Source organism: Bufo bufo, chromosome 3 (genome assembly GCF_905171765.1).
Source record: "Bufo bufo chromosome 3, aBufBuf1.1, whole genome shotgun sequence".
NCBI classification, from domain to species: Eukaryota; Metazoa; Chordata; class Amphibia; order Anura; family Bufonidae; genus Bufo; species Bufo bufo.
Genome location: NC_053391.1, coordinates 85,512,108 through 85,526,095, shown reverse-complemented (window position 1 = coordinate 85,526,095; position 13,988 = coordinate 85,512,108). Strand labels below are relative to the sequence as shown.

Here is a 13,988-nt window from a genome sequence, read left to right as displayed (position 1 = left end):
TCCCATGTAGCTGTATAATACTATATACAATATACATTCCATAGATTCATCTGATCTGGATTTACACATATACACAACATTACTTACAGCCGTATATAAATATCTTACTCTACATAGTTCCTGAACAGTTCAAATATACAACTTCCTGCATCCTCCAGCAGGGCATATACAGTACATGAGTTCCTATATGTATGTACATCATATATCTGGGAGAATACAAGCACTTTTACATCGGACATACCGTCCGTATAGCTGAGCAATTGGCGTCTATCCTGTCATTTGCATATATGTGTACCAACATTTACAAAAATTGTATTTTCAAGGAGAATATTCTGTTGGAGCAATTGGATAAGATTAAATACTATAGTGAAAAATCTTTGGCAGTCACAGGCATGAGCGAACTAAAATTGGGCTTGGAAATGGCAGAAGGGCGGCAGAACTGACTGCAGAAGGGCAAGTTCACACACAGCGGTTTTTGGGAAAATGGCACTGCAGTTTTTTGAGCCAGACCCAGATGAGGATCCAATAGGAAGGAAAAGTATAAGGCTTCTTTCACATGAGCGATACGGATGGTGTCAGGGTCTGTCTAGGAAAAAAACGGATGCGAGGTCAATCAGTTTTTTCTGCAATTGCGTTTTTTTCTGTCCAGATTGTATCCGGACTGCATGTGTTTTTTTACGCATGTGAAGAAAAACTTAAGAATAACATCTACATCTCCTAGCAGCCATCAGTAAAAGAAAAGCATTGCATCCGGATGCCTTCCGTTTTTCCCGCAAGCTCCATTTACTTTTATGGAACTGGAGCTGCATGAAAACCGCACAATATAGAACATGCTGTGATTTTTTTCCCCTGAATGTAGAGATGATGAGTGATAAACGACGGTCATGTACACAGACCCATTGAAATGAAAAGGTCAGGATTGAGTTCACAACACGCATCGCATCCGAGCGGAAAACTCGCTCGTGTGAAAGAGGCCTCAGTCCTTCCTTCATATTTCTCATTCCTCTTGAATCCATTTCTGGCTTTGGCTAAAAAAAACTGCATGAAAAGCCTAAGATACATTTAAAATTATTGCATCTTATAATGGCATTTCTAACAGCTCAAGCAAGATGGCAGCCGCCATAATCATGTTCAGAAAATAGAAATGAAAAAAATCTGTAATCAGAAAATACAAATAAATTAGAGAAAAAGAAGTCTGACGTGGCAGTTTACTGGCCTTATAAAACACACCGTGAGGCAGATTTATGAAACAGCCTAAAAGAGAAGCAACCAATCATAGCACAGCTTTCATTTTACATTCTGCTTTGGAAAAATGAAAGCTGTGTGGCGATTGGTTGCTACAGGCCACAAAGACAATTTGTCTTTAAGACAGTTTTCATAAATCTGCCCCCATGAATTTCAAGTTTGTTTTTATTTTAAGAGCTTTTTTTTGGTAATGGTGTTTTTCTGGCATTTTTCATTTCCTGTAGAGAAGTCTATGGGAAATGCCTGTGAAAAACACCATATGTTGAGTATGCTGTGTTTTGAAAAAAAAAAAAAAAAACATGGACCCCGAGAAAATGCACCAAAAGGGAAAAAAAAATTCCGAATAAGTTTGTAGTGCTTTTCATATTTCCCTATTGAGTTACAGCAAACATGGCTGCAGAGTTTTGTTTGCTAAAAAAATACTGGTAAAAACAAAAAAAAATGCATTTTTTCCTAAGAACAATATGTATGACACCATCCTAAGGTGCTCACAGAACATGTACAGCACTACATTAAGGGGGTCATTTATTAAATAGAAATACGGCTAAATTAGGCATATTTCTGGAGCAGATTGCGGCACAAAGGACTTTTCCACGCCAGGTCTAAAAAAGTGGGCATGGTGTGGGCGGGGTAAATGGTCTAAATCTAAGACAGCTAGGAATATGTCTTACATTTAGGACCGGCTGTGGATCCGCCGAAGTTGTGTAGCGGACGGCGCCTCTACATAACTATGGGCCAGATTTATCATTAGCTCAGGTCAGAATAATGGAGTGAAAAAGTCCCAAACGCTAAAACTGCGCACAAATTTGCGACTTTTTTCTGCTCTGCACTATGCTCGCCAGTTTTCTGAAAGTGGGCGTGTTTTCTTATGTAAATAAATCTCTAGACAGATTTACTATTGAGACTATTTAAAAAAGTCGCAAAAAAGTCCCAATTTCACTCCAGTGAGGGAGGACCATGCTTATCTTATGAGACTTTTTAATAGAACATGCGACTTTTTCATAAAAACGTGCGACTTTTGTAAAGCTGCTTACTGACGGATAAACTGCTACCGTCAAACCACATTTATTACAGTCTTAAAGGGCCGATCATAAATCTGACTTGGCTAAAACTGACTTTAGCCATATGTTAAAGTGGAGTGAGCTGTCAGAGTCATGATAAATCTGGCCCTGTGTCTCTGTAGTACTCCACCATATAGTAGAGAGAACTCCATTTAGCCCAGCTTGTTGCCATTACAAGTTTATACCCGTATGTAAAACATCATCAGGACATGTCTGAATGGATATATATAAAGATATATGTGCTCGACTTTGCTGGGACCATCCAAGAATTGGCCCTCAAAAGGGATGGGGTTTATGCAATCCCTGCCCCCAAATGTTTTAAGGGCGTTCCTGGGTGTTCAAAGGGGTGGGGGCTAAATGTCACGATTTTTACTGTTTACATTTTGGTAAGTATGATAAAGGACCTGATTTATCAAAACTGTGTAACGGTAAAACTGCCTTTGTTGCCCGTAGTAACCAATCGCATATAGTGCTCTCCAAAAATGAAAGCTCCACTGTGATCGGTTGCTATGGGCAACAAAGGCTGCTTTACCGATAGACAGTTTTGCTAAGTGAGGCACAAAGGGGAAGATTTATAAACACTGTCCAAAAAGAAAGACTTCCTTTATTATCCATATCAACCAATCAGAATGCAGCTTTAATTTTTGAAGCGCACTATAAGCAATGAAAGCTGGGCTGATTGGTTGCTATGGGCAACAAATACAGCTTTACTTACAGACAGAGTCATAAATGTCCCCTAAAATGTTTATAGTCAACCTCAACAAAAATTTCCCTTCTTTGGGGCTGAGGTACAATACCAGACACAAGTCATGGACGGGTTTAGGGCTCTATCTACATGCAAGCAGCCATCTTTTTCTAATCCTATACAACCCCTTTAAATGCACTGTATACATCGTGATCACCAGATGCGTGTTCTATGTAACACATACATACTATGACGCATGCCAATTACGTGTTATACAGCATCGAGGGTAAATCAGGCTCAGTGTCCATAGATTCCAGCTATGAATGTGCATAGACAGCTTATAAAGGTTGAGGCACAGGAGACGGCGTTGTCCTGTATTCTTCTACCACCCTATATATAAACATGGCGATATTTCAGTCCAGATTGAAAGAGGTAATGGAGACATTTCTCACATGAAAACATTCATGTGTTCTGGATCCAGTGTTCTGAATTCTTTCCGGATGCCACCAAGCTTAGTTCGGCCTAAGGCAGATGGAAGCCTATCTTCTGAAGACCATGAGCCATGCTTTTGTGGCCATCTGCCAGGCATATTTGCAGAGCAGCAATCCAGTGACGTTTAATTTTAGTATTTTCCAAATTCCACAGCATGACTGGAAAGATCCTGTCTGATATATCCCAGATGCCATTTTGAGCGTCCATCTTGGAGACATCATAGTATCTCAATGTCCCACTTCTGTGTCGGAGCATTTTCTTGGACCTTGTTGACCACTAAGTAGTTTTGATCATAGTAATTTCCACCTATGTAAAATAAAAGGTTGTCAGGCAGGTCCTACATATGTGTTAGGGTCTATTCACACAGCAAGTTTTGGAGGTATATACCAAGATGATTTTCCAATGTGTACTTCTGACGGATGCCCCCCAACGTATGCCACTGTACAGGCATATAGTGGCAAATGTTGCCCATAGGCTCCCATGTTAAAACATCTGTATGCCTGTATGGAATCACACAGTAGACTACACTATTCTATAAAGCTTAATGTATGTGTGTGTATATATATATATATATATATATATATATATATATATATATATATATATACACAGTGGATATAAAAAAGTCTACACACCCCTGTTAAAATGTCAGGTTTCTGTGATGTAAAAAAATGAGACAAAGATAAATAATTTCCGAACTTTTTCCACCTTTAATGTGACCTATAAACTGTACAACTCAATTGAAAAACAGACTGAAATCTTTTAGGTGGAGAGAAGAAAACAAAAAAAACTAAAATAATGTGGTTGCATAAGTGTGCACACCCTATTATAAATGGGGATGTAGCTGTGTTCAGAATTAAGCAATCACATTCAAAATCATGTTAAATAGGAGTCAGCATACACCTGCCATCATTTAAAGTGCCTCTGATTAACCCCAAATAAAGTTCTGCTGCTCTAGTTGGTCTTTCCCGAAATGTTCTTAGACGCATCCCACAGCAAAAGCCAGACAGACAGACACGCACTGAATGACGTACACAGAAACTCACTGACAGACACACATACACTCACTGACAGACAGACACACTCACTGACAGACACTCACTGACAGACATACACTTGCCCACTGAAACACACACACAGAAACTCACTGACGGACACTCACTCACTGACAGACAAACACACACATACTCACAAACATACACATACTCACTGACAAACACACAGACACTTATTGACCAACAGACATCCATACTTACTGACATACACACACACAGACACTCAATGACACACACACACACACACATTTACTGACAGGAAGACAGACATACATACACTCACTCACTGACATAAATACACAGGCAGACACTCACTCAGTCAAACACTTAAACACTCACCTCCCTGGGGACGAGTGTGGTGCAGCTCCTCAGTCCTCCAGCGCGCCGTTTAGTATGCCGGAGCCGGAATGACGTCATATTCCGGCCTCACAGAGGGCGCACGAGGGAGTAGCGGGGAGCTGCTAGAACAGCCTCCCTTGCCGCCCGCCTCCTCTCCTCCGGTAATTTACTGGCAGAGCAGGCACCTGCCATCAGGGTAAGCAGATGCCTGCTCTGCCATATTTAAGAAGGACCTCCACCTCCTGGCCCCCCTGTAACGGCGCTGGGGGCGGCTCAAGAGCCGCTCGCCCAGGGCTGCAGCCCCAGTCAGGGGGAGCCCACCAGGGTGCCCCCAGCAGACTGGCACCCTAGGCGAACGCCTAGTTCGCCTATATGGTTGCGCCGGCCCTGCTTCCAAAGCATCAGAGGGATCTCATTGTTAAAAGGTATCAGTCAGGAGAAGGGTACATAAGAATTCAAGGCATTAGATATACCATGGAACACAGTGAAGACAGTCATCATCAAGTGGAGAAAATATGGCACAACAGTGACATTACTAAGAACTGGACGTCCCTCCAAAATTTATGAAAAGACGAGAAAAAAACTGGTCTGGGAGGCTATCGAGACCTTAAAGGAGCTGCAGGAATATCTGGCAAGTACTGGCTGTGTGGTACTTGTGACAACAATATCCCGTATTCTTCATATGTCTGGGCTATGGGGTAGAGTGGCAAGACGAAAGCCTTTTCTTCCAAAGAAAAACATCCAAGCCAGGCTACATTTTGCAAAAAAACATCTGAAGTCTCCCAAAAGCATGTGGGAAAAGGTGTTACGGTCTGATGAAACCAAGGTTGAACTTTTTGGCCATAATTCCAAAAGATATGTTTGGCGCAAAAACAACACTGCACATCACCAAAAGAACACCATACCCACAGTGAAGCATGGTGGTGGCAGCATCATGCCAAGGGGCTGTTTTTCTTCAGCTGGAACTGGGGCCTTAGTTAAACTAGAGGGAATTATGAACAGTTCCAAATACCAGTCAATATTGGCACAAAACCTTCAGGCTTCTGCTAGAAAGCTGAACATGAAGAGGAACTTCATCTTTCAGCATGACAACGACCCAAAGCATACATCCAAATCAACAAAGCAATGGCTTCACCAGAAGAAGATTAAAGTTTTGGAATGGCCCAGACCTGAATCCGATTGATAATCTGTGGGGTGATCTGAAGAGGGCTGTGCACAGGAGATGCCCTCGCAAACTGAAAGATTTGGAGTGTTTTTTCAAAGACGAGTGGGCAAATCTTGCCAAGTCAAAATGTGCCATGCTGATAGACTCATACCCAAAAAGACTGAGTGCTGTAATAAAATCAAAAGGTGCTTCAACAAAGTATTAGTTTAAGGGTGTGCACACTTTATGCAACCATATTATTTTATTTTTATATTTTTCCTTCCCTCTGCCTAAAAGATTTCAGTTTGTTTTTCAGTTTATAGGTCACATTAAAGGAGGAAAAAGTTGTGAAATGATTTATCTTTGTCTCATTTTTTTACATCACAGAAACCTGACATTTTAACAGGGGCGTGTAGACTTTTTATATCCACTGTATATATATCTATAAGGATACAATTATGCATGGAAAGCTTCCAACAAAAACCTTCTGGGATGCTAATGAAGTTGGTGAATTCCAAAGAGGAGAATCTACAAGCATGTTTAGATGCTGCAAAATCTTCACGTGTTACATATGGATTTTGCAGTAGATTTTGCCATAGACTTGCAGTGGATTTCATCCTTTGCATTGCCACCTAGTCAAATAGGCCCCCTATGAGTCAAGAACTCGATCTTGAGTCATAGGGAGCCACTTCCGATAAGTTGCAATGGCGAGATGGTTCTCTTTCTTGGAAGATACCTCTAATAACTCTCCATATATGACTGGTCCTTTTAAAGAGAACCAGTACACTGCCTAATTCTTTGCATTGTAAAGGGTGAAGCTATATACTGTATAAAGCTTTCTGTGTATTTGAAAATCCACAGTATGATAGAATCTGTACAGATTATTTTTTCTGCATGTGACCACCTCTAATAATATGGATCTAGGTTATTTTACCCAACCTGTTTCTACAGGCAGCAGATGAAGGCTGAATACACACTTTGACAGAGGACGCCTAAAATACTTCTCATATCTCATACCTTTAAGATCAAGAACCAAGTCATCACTTAGATATGAAGAAATGGTCCCATCTTTATTGATCTTCCACTTCTGTCGTGTTTTCCCGTGCTCTGCCCACAGCGACACCTTTGACCCCTGGATATTTTTGCCTCCGATGACATCCAAACATGAACCATTTACCTGGAAGTGATGAAGAAATAAGAGATAGCAATAACATGGTAATCCTAGAAATGTAGAGGACTGACTTTACTGTAATCCAGCAACAGTTCTTGCTCCCTTTTGCAATTTAAACCATTGCATTTTTGGTGGACAACCAGATGTATGGATGCATACGTCTATCACCTAAATCATGAATTGCCATTAAGAACTTGAGGAGCCAAAGAGAAGACAGATCTTATACAATGTCATGAGACCAACTTGACTCCACTGGTTTCCATAACATTCATGATCTTCAATTAAAAGTGACCATACGTTTATCCTTTCACTATTATGAGGTGCAGAGATCCATTGGTTCATAGGAATGGTCCTACTTGCCAGACCCACAGCAATCTGATGGGTCATAAATGTAAATCATGGGAACGCACTTTAATAACCATACCCATCGATTTACATATTGTTTGGGGGTGAAGATCGTACATGGACTATGAAGTACACCACCTTGTTTCATCAAGCTCAATGAGGCCTTAGATATAAAATATACAAAAATTAGGTATTATAACCAAAGTATCTGAGACAGTTTTTTTCCAATAGGTAAAGGTGACTATAATGGTAATAGTAAGTATAATGGTAAGTATTTTATAATCTCTTTGGTGGATTATGTTAAAGTGTACCTTGGACTTTAGGAATCCTCTGCTGAAATACCAGATCTGAGTAGTCTGCCCGTTCCTTGGAGCGACACTGACAAATGTCCCTCTTGCATCTGCTAGTTTCCCAGTGATTGTCAGGTACTTGTCATTGTCTCTGTTTTTGACCATGAAATATACTGAAGGCTGCAGGAAGAAACAAGATGGATATAAGAAAATGCTTTTAGATGTGCATCCCAATCAGATACATAGGTGTAACATGAAGCTCTTAGGCTCTACACTACAACTGTTGCATATAGGCTTTTAGGCAGCATTAGACTCCATGGAATTGGGATGACCAGACATTCTGCACCCCTATAAATGTGCCCTGGATGGAGAGGTGCCTTACATCACTCTTCTCCATATAGGAATAGATTCAACTGCCTCATGTCATGATGACATTGCCTATATGAAATGTTCTCAATGACATCATCCTATAGATGAAGAGGTCACTGCTAGATATTAGCAGAAGCTTCTTATAAAAATTGATGAGGAAGCAGAGCTACTGTCATAGCTGCTGTGGGAGCCCGGCCTGTGACTGCTAGACACATGCTTGTATGAGTACAGTCGGAACCGAACCCGAGTTTGGTTTCAAGTTTTCATCTATTCTTCCATTAGATGGCAATCCTGGAGTTCTAACCAGACATTTATATTATATACTCTATCTACAATACGCCATAAATACAGTATTTCAGTTGGTAATACCCCTTTAACTTTAATTTTCGGCCCTTGAGATCCCTTCAGTCTGAAAATGTGGCCCCCAAACAGAAAAGGTTGTGCACCCCTGCCATACAGTATTATTCTGAAGTTTTGAATGAAGTGACTTTGGATGTAACATTCGAAGCTCGCTTTGCTCAACACTATTGATTACTTACATGCCCTCTAATTCTACATAAGCAGCGATGGAAGAGACTGTATTACAGAAAATCTCTAGGGCAGCATTTGGACAGTATTGCACTGAAGGACACAGCACATTGCTATCATAATGGCAAGAAAAAGGCAAGTGACAGAAGACAAATAGACAATTATAACCCTTAGGAGAGTAGGTCTGTCCTACAGCAAAATTACAAAGAAAGTCCAGGTGTTAGTTTGTACAGTTTCCTATACCATCAAAAGGCACTTGGAAACTGGAGAAACTCTGACAGGAAGAGGTCTCGCAGCCCAAAGGCCACAACAAAATCAGAAGACAAGTTTTTGAAAGTCTGCAGCTGCAGCACACAGCACAACATCTTCAAGCACAGCTTAATGCAGGTTGAAATAAGCAAGCTTTCATTTCAACTGTAAAGACAATTTGACAGGTCAAGTGTGAAAGTCACTGCTAAGATTGCAAAAAAAAAAGAAAATATGCTTGTGTGTGAAAACAGCCTCTCCGTGGACTACTGAAGACTGGAAGAAGGTCTTATGGACTGATGAATTAAAATGTAACATATTTGGTACATCACGTAGGGTTTTTGTATGTCGTCGAGTAGGTGAAAGGATGGTTTCTCAGTGTGTGAAACCAACTGTCAAACATGGAGGATGAAACCTTATGGTCTGGGGCTCTTTTGATGGGTCCAGAGTTGGCAACTTGGGCAGGATGAGTGGAACACTGGACAAAAAGGTCCACCACTGCATTTTGAAACTTCACCTAGTTCAGGGGTTCATATTACAAGACAATGACCCAAAACATACTTCTAGGTTATGTCAGGACTGCCTCAGAAGACAAAAACAAGGTGATAGGCGTCAAAGAACAGAATGGCCTGCACAGTCTCCAGACTTAAACCCCATTGAGTTTGTATAGGATGAATTGGACAGAAGGATGAAAGCAAAGCAACCTACAAGCAGCCCTGATGTCACATCAACAACACGTGACGACTGCAGTCAGTCAATGGCCTCAACACTGTGGGCCAGATTTATCATTAGCTCAAGTCAAAATAATGGAGTGAAAAAGTCACAAATTTTTGCGCAACTGCTAAAACTGCGCAAAAATTAGCGACTTTTTTGGCTCTGCGCTATGCTCGCCAGTTTTCTGAAAGTGGGCGTGTTTTCTTATGTAAATTAATCTCTAGACAGATTTACTATTGCGAAAATTTAAAAAAGTCGCAAAAAATTGTGCAATTTCACTCCAGTGAGGACCATGCTTATCTTATGCGACTTTTTAATAGAACATGCGACTTTTACGTAAAGACGTGCGACTTTTGTAAAGCCGCTTACTGAAGGATAAACTGCTACCGTCAAACCACATTTATCACAGTATTAGAGGACCATTAATAAATCTGACTTAGCCAAAAGTGACTTTGGACATATGTAAAAGTGGAGTAAGATGTAAGTGTAATGATAAATCTGGCCCTGTACGTTTGAGGTACAATAATGGTCATTTTGTTATTTTACGTCATCCTCTGCCTGTGCCCCAATCTGTGCTAATTTTAGACAAGCCTTTTAATGTTGGGCCGGAGGGGAGAATGGTATTTCCAATGTCAATGACGCCTACTGTCCTTATGTTTCTAGAAAATCAGATAATGTAATGTACAGGCGCTAATTGCTGTGGCCTTCGGGTTACCTCAGGGAACCAAACTTTTCAGCCTGTTTGCCTTTTTATCTTTATGACTTGTTTATTGATGGACTGTCAACGAGGGATGATCTATGAGCGCAGTTTACAGCTTGTGTTACCTGTTTTACAGGACGTAGGGACCCAACAGCTTTCCAGCCGCTGAACTGTGACCAGTTTAGAATTTGCTGAGGATCCAGCAGCATTTGTCTTCCAAGGAAATTGGCACCTTCAAATGCAATCCATCTGAAAAAAAGTACAGAACATAAAAAAATGAGTTTAGGTTAGTAAGTTGCAGTGGTTAATTGAAGCGGAGAAGAAATGAAAGGACTAACACTGGAAACGTTAGCAGAAAGCAGACTCCATGTCAGTTGCTTTAAAATACATAATTTCAGATTTACCGGGCAATGGATGAAAGATCTTTCGTCCATGAATGATCTTTCTTCGAAACAAAAGATCTTTCATCAATCAGATGAAAGATATTAAACACGGCTGACTACTTTTAAGATGATAACAATCTGTCATTGGTCAGTTAAATCGATTTTTCTTTGTTAAATTTCAACCAATAAATGTTTGTTTTTGTTGAAATCGTCCATTTTCATCAACTTCAGACTAATGTGTACGAGCAACTTTAACTCCCTGATGACATCCGCCATACATGTATGTGAGACGTGGCCTCTTTAAAGATGGTACCCACACTGGAGGAGAATGTGCACCGTAGTGGCTGGGTCACACAGCAGACATCTAGGAGTAATATCTGTGATCGGCAATAATGCCGGTTGCAGACATTTAACTCTCTCAGGTGGCATGTTCAAATGTGACCATGGTATCTTAGCGCTGAAAACTCGAGAATGCTGTGCTCCTAGGGGTGGAACGGCTTCTCCTAGCGGCGATCGGGGAAGCCGTTTATTTCCTGTGGCAGGCTCGATCCCTTTGAAGGATCCAAGGCTGCCACAGCTATGTTCCTATGTATTACTTATGTAGAAAACCCAAATAATTCATAAACCTATGCCCCAGAAAATGATGCCAGGTCCGGGCGAAACTGACAGGTCGGGGTCTAACATCTAGGACTATCCGTAGTATGAAAGGTCTGCTTTTCATCCTTTCATCCCTGATGGAAAATACATAACAGGAACCCGCATCTACCATGTGTCATTTATAATACTGGTGTTTTATGTGGAACAAGGACCTTTTGGTCCCCTCAAGGCCTGGGTACGACTAATACCTCTGCACCTGGATATGCCCATGCTCCCAACCTGATGCTGAATATAAATTAAAACACAGTCAACCTCACTTGAGTAGGACTGTATTGAAATACTGCACCTAAGTCAGGAGTCAGAGAGAAGCATCATTGAGGGGTTCCATCACTCACACACTGATGGCACAATCCTAGCAAGTCTTCAATGGTGATTTATAGAAACCCCTTTGACATAGTAGTGGATGCAGTTCCAACTCCCAGAAGTGCCCCTTAAGTGCAGGAATGAAGCCAGATGACATGTTGTCCACCACAGTGGAAGTTCCCAGGAGCCATCACTTAATGGGATGGGAGCAGTAGTACTAATTCTAGTCTCGTCATAATTCTATGCAAGTTCTTCCAATGTAATATTATCCCCGCAGCTCTGGACAAGGTGCCCTACCTAATATCAGTATAAGGAGAAGTTTACATTACAAGCATGCGGAGAAACTTTAGGAAAAGTGCCTTTGAGAAGAGCAGAAACCTAAATTATTTATTATGCATTCTGCCTGATCGCTTATACTTTAAAGCCTATGTTTGTCATTGGTCTCTCCCTCATTTCTCCTGCTAGGGTATATAATCTCTAGGGAAGCAGGCAGAAATATATACGTAACAGTCAGCGCTTTCTCCTCACTGCTTGACAGGTACATATGTTCCTATCCACACTGTAACAACTCATATATACATCTGGAGGGTTTTATATGCATTATACAGATGTAGCAGAGCTATTCCAGTGTTTTTTTTTTTTTTTGTGGTTTTACACGGGGCTGCAGGTTAAGCTTCTCTGTTACCAAACCATATGGCAGATATAATGCTACCATTAATAAAAAAATATATAGAATGGTCAATGTCACACTCTGGGCTGTCTATTGCAATGCTGTACTAACAGGTATGTTCTGGGAAGCAATTATCAAGTATAGTGGAAATGTGCTCAGGAGTTCATGACCATTGGCTTCAAGGTAAAATCTCTATGAAGACTTCAAAATGAATCAGCTATCCCCATGGCACAGCATGCCTGGATATCATCCAGAGATCACGCTACCTTACTGTATAGCGGTTAGCTTGGCGTGTGCATTCACCTTAAAGGGGTTATGCCATGATTGATGTAAAAATTAAAATAAGACTCCGTATAGCACATGACAATATCTTTCGAGCAAAGCTAGAACCAGCCATGTACCTCACATGGGTCCAGAGATCTCCCCATTCATTGCTACAATTGTTCTGTTAGATTTTCTTCAGGCTCAAGGAATATGTCCGTTCTGCTGTTGCTCAGGGATTGAGTCCTTTCTGCTGCAGCTCTTCCCCTGTAACTGGCGCATCGTTTAACAGAAGACATGGCTGGTGGCAGTTGAACATTTAAACTGAGCGTGTGCGACCACCTCAGTGAGCTGGACAAGAAATAAGCAAAAGAACAGCAGGTGGTGCTACAGATATTTTTATTGAAAAGCTAAATGACTATACAAAATTTTTAAAGGGGGTTGGCCACATTCTGATTACATATGGCCAATGTCTTTGTAAGATGGTTATATGACACTAATCTAGCTTTTTTAGAAATTCTGCACTATTTGCTTATATTTCATAAGGTTTTCCCTCTTTTTTTGTAAACAAAGTTTTATTGTTTTATCTTATCATATAATAGTGTATACATTTGATCCCTTGGTAAAGTAATTTATATAATATGCTACATAAAAATCTACTTGAAAGCGAATCACATCATAGTAGAATGAATCAACAGAGGTATTAATAACAACAAACATACCCCTCCCTTTCCCTTCTGACCAATCCAGTCACCAAGTCCCTCCAATCATAGTTCTTGTGTAATAACAGATCATGTATCCTTGTTTGCTTATTAATGTATTAATCTGATAGTGTTTCATGATATTGCTCCAACTTTCCCAATGTACCCCACAACTGTTCTGTCAAATACCATGTTGTTGATCTATACGGGTTTATTACCACTTGGATTTCTTCTTTGTCGCGTACTTTTGTTATAAAGCTCCTCCACTTTTTCATGAGCCCTTTTACTAAGTTATCTTTCGCATGTTCTGCCGCTAGTAATTCCATTCTCATGCACCATTTGACTTGGTTTATTATGTCTGTTAAATGTGGTGTTGACGGTTTCAACCAATTTTGCAATAAACATCTTTTTGCTGCTAATATGCTTATATGTGTTATTTGCGTGTTATGTGCATTTTCTGGATGATAGTAAAATAATATTAATTCCGGTGATAATGGAATCTTGGTCTTCAGTACGTCCTCTGACCATTTTATGAACGTTTTCCAGTAAGAGACGGACTGCGGGTATACCCATTGTCCATGGTATAGGTTTGTATTACTAGTGTTGCATTTTGGACAGTGTGTTATTCT

General features: G+C 40.5%; 1 protein-coding gene across 1 annotated transcript in view; it reads right to left on the bottom strand.

The window, feature by feature from the left end:
- Positions 1–2,358: 2,358 nt before the first annotated feature.
- CRYBG3 (crystallin beta-gamma domain containing 3) overlaps positions 2,359–13,988 on the bottom strand; it is a 198,667-nt gene continuing 187,037 nt past the window's right edge. The window contains exons 19-22 of the mRNA XM_040423276.1: positions 10,510–10,633; positions 7,849–8,007; positions 7,039–7,198; positions 2,359–3,789 (exon numbers count right to left, since the gene is read on the bottom strand). Coding sequence (XP_040279210.1) covers positions 3,701–3,789; positions 7,039–7,198; positions 7,849–8,007; positions 10,510–10,633 — 532 coding nt within the window. The 3' untranslated portion in view covers positions 2,359–3,700. The remainder of the gene's footprint in view (positions 3,790–7,038; positions 7,199–7,848; positions 8,008–10,509; positions 10,634–13,988) is intronic.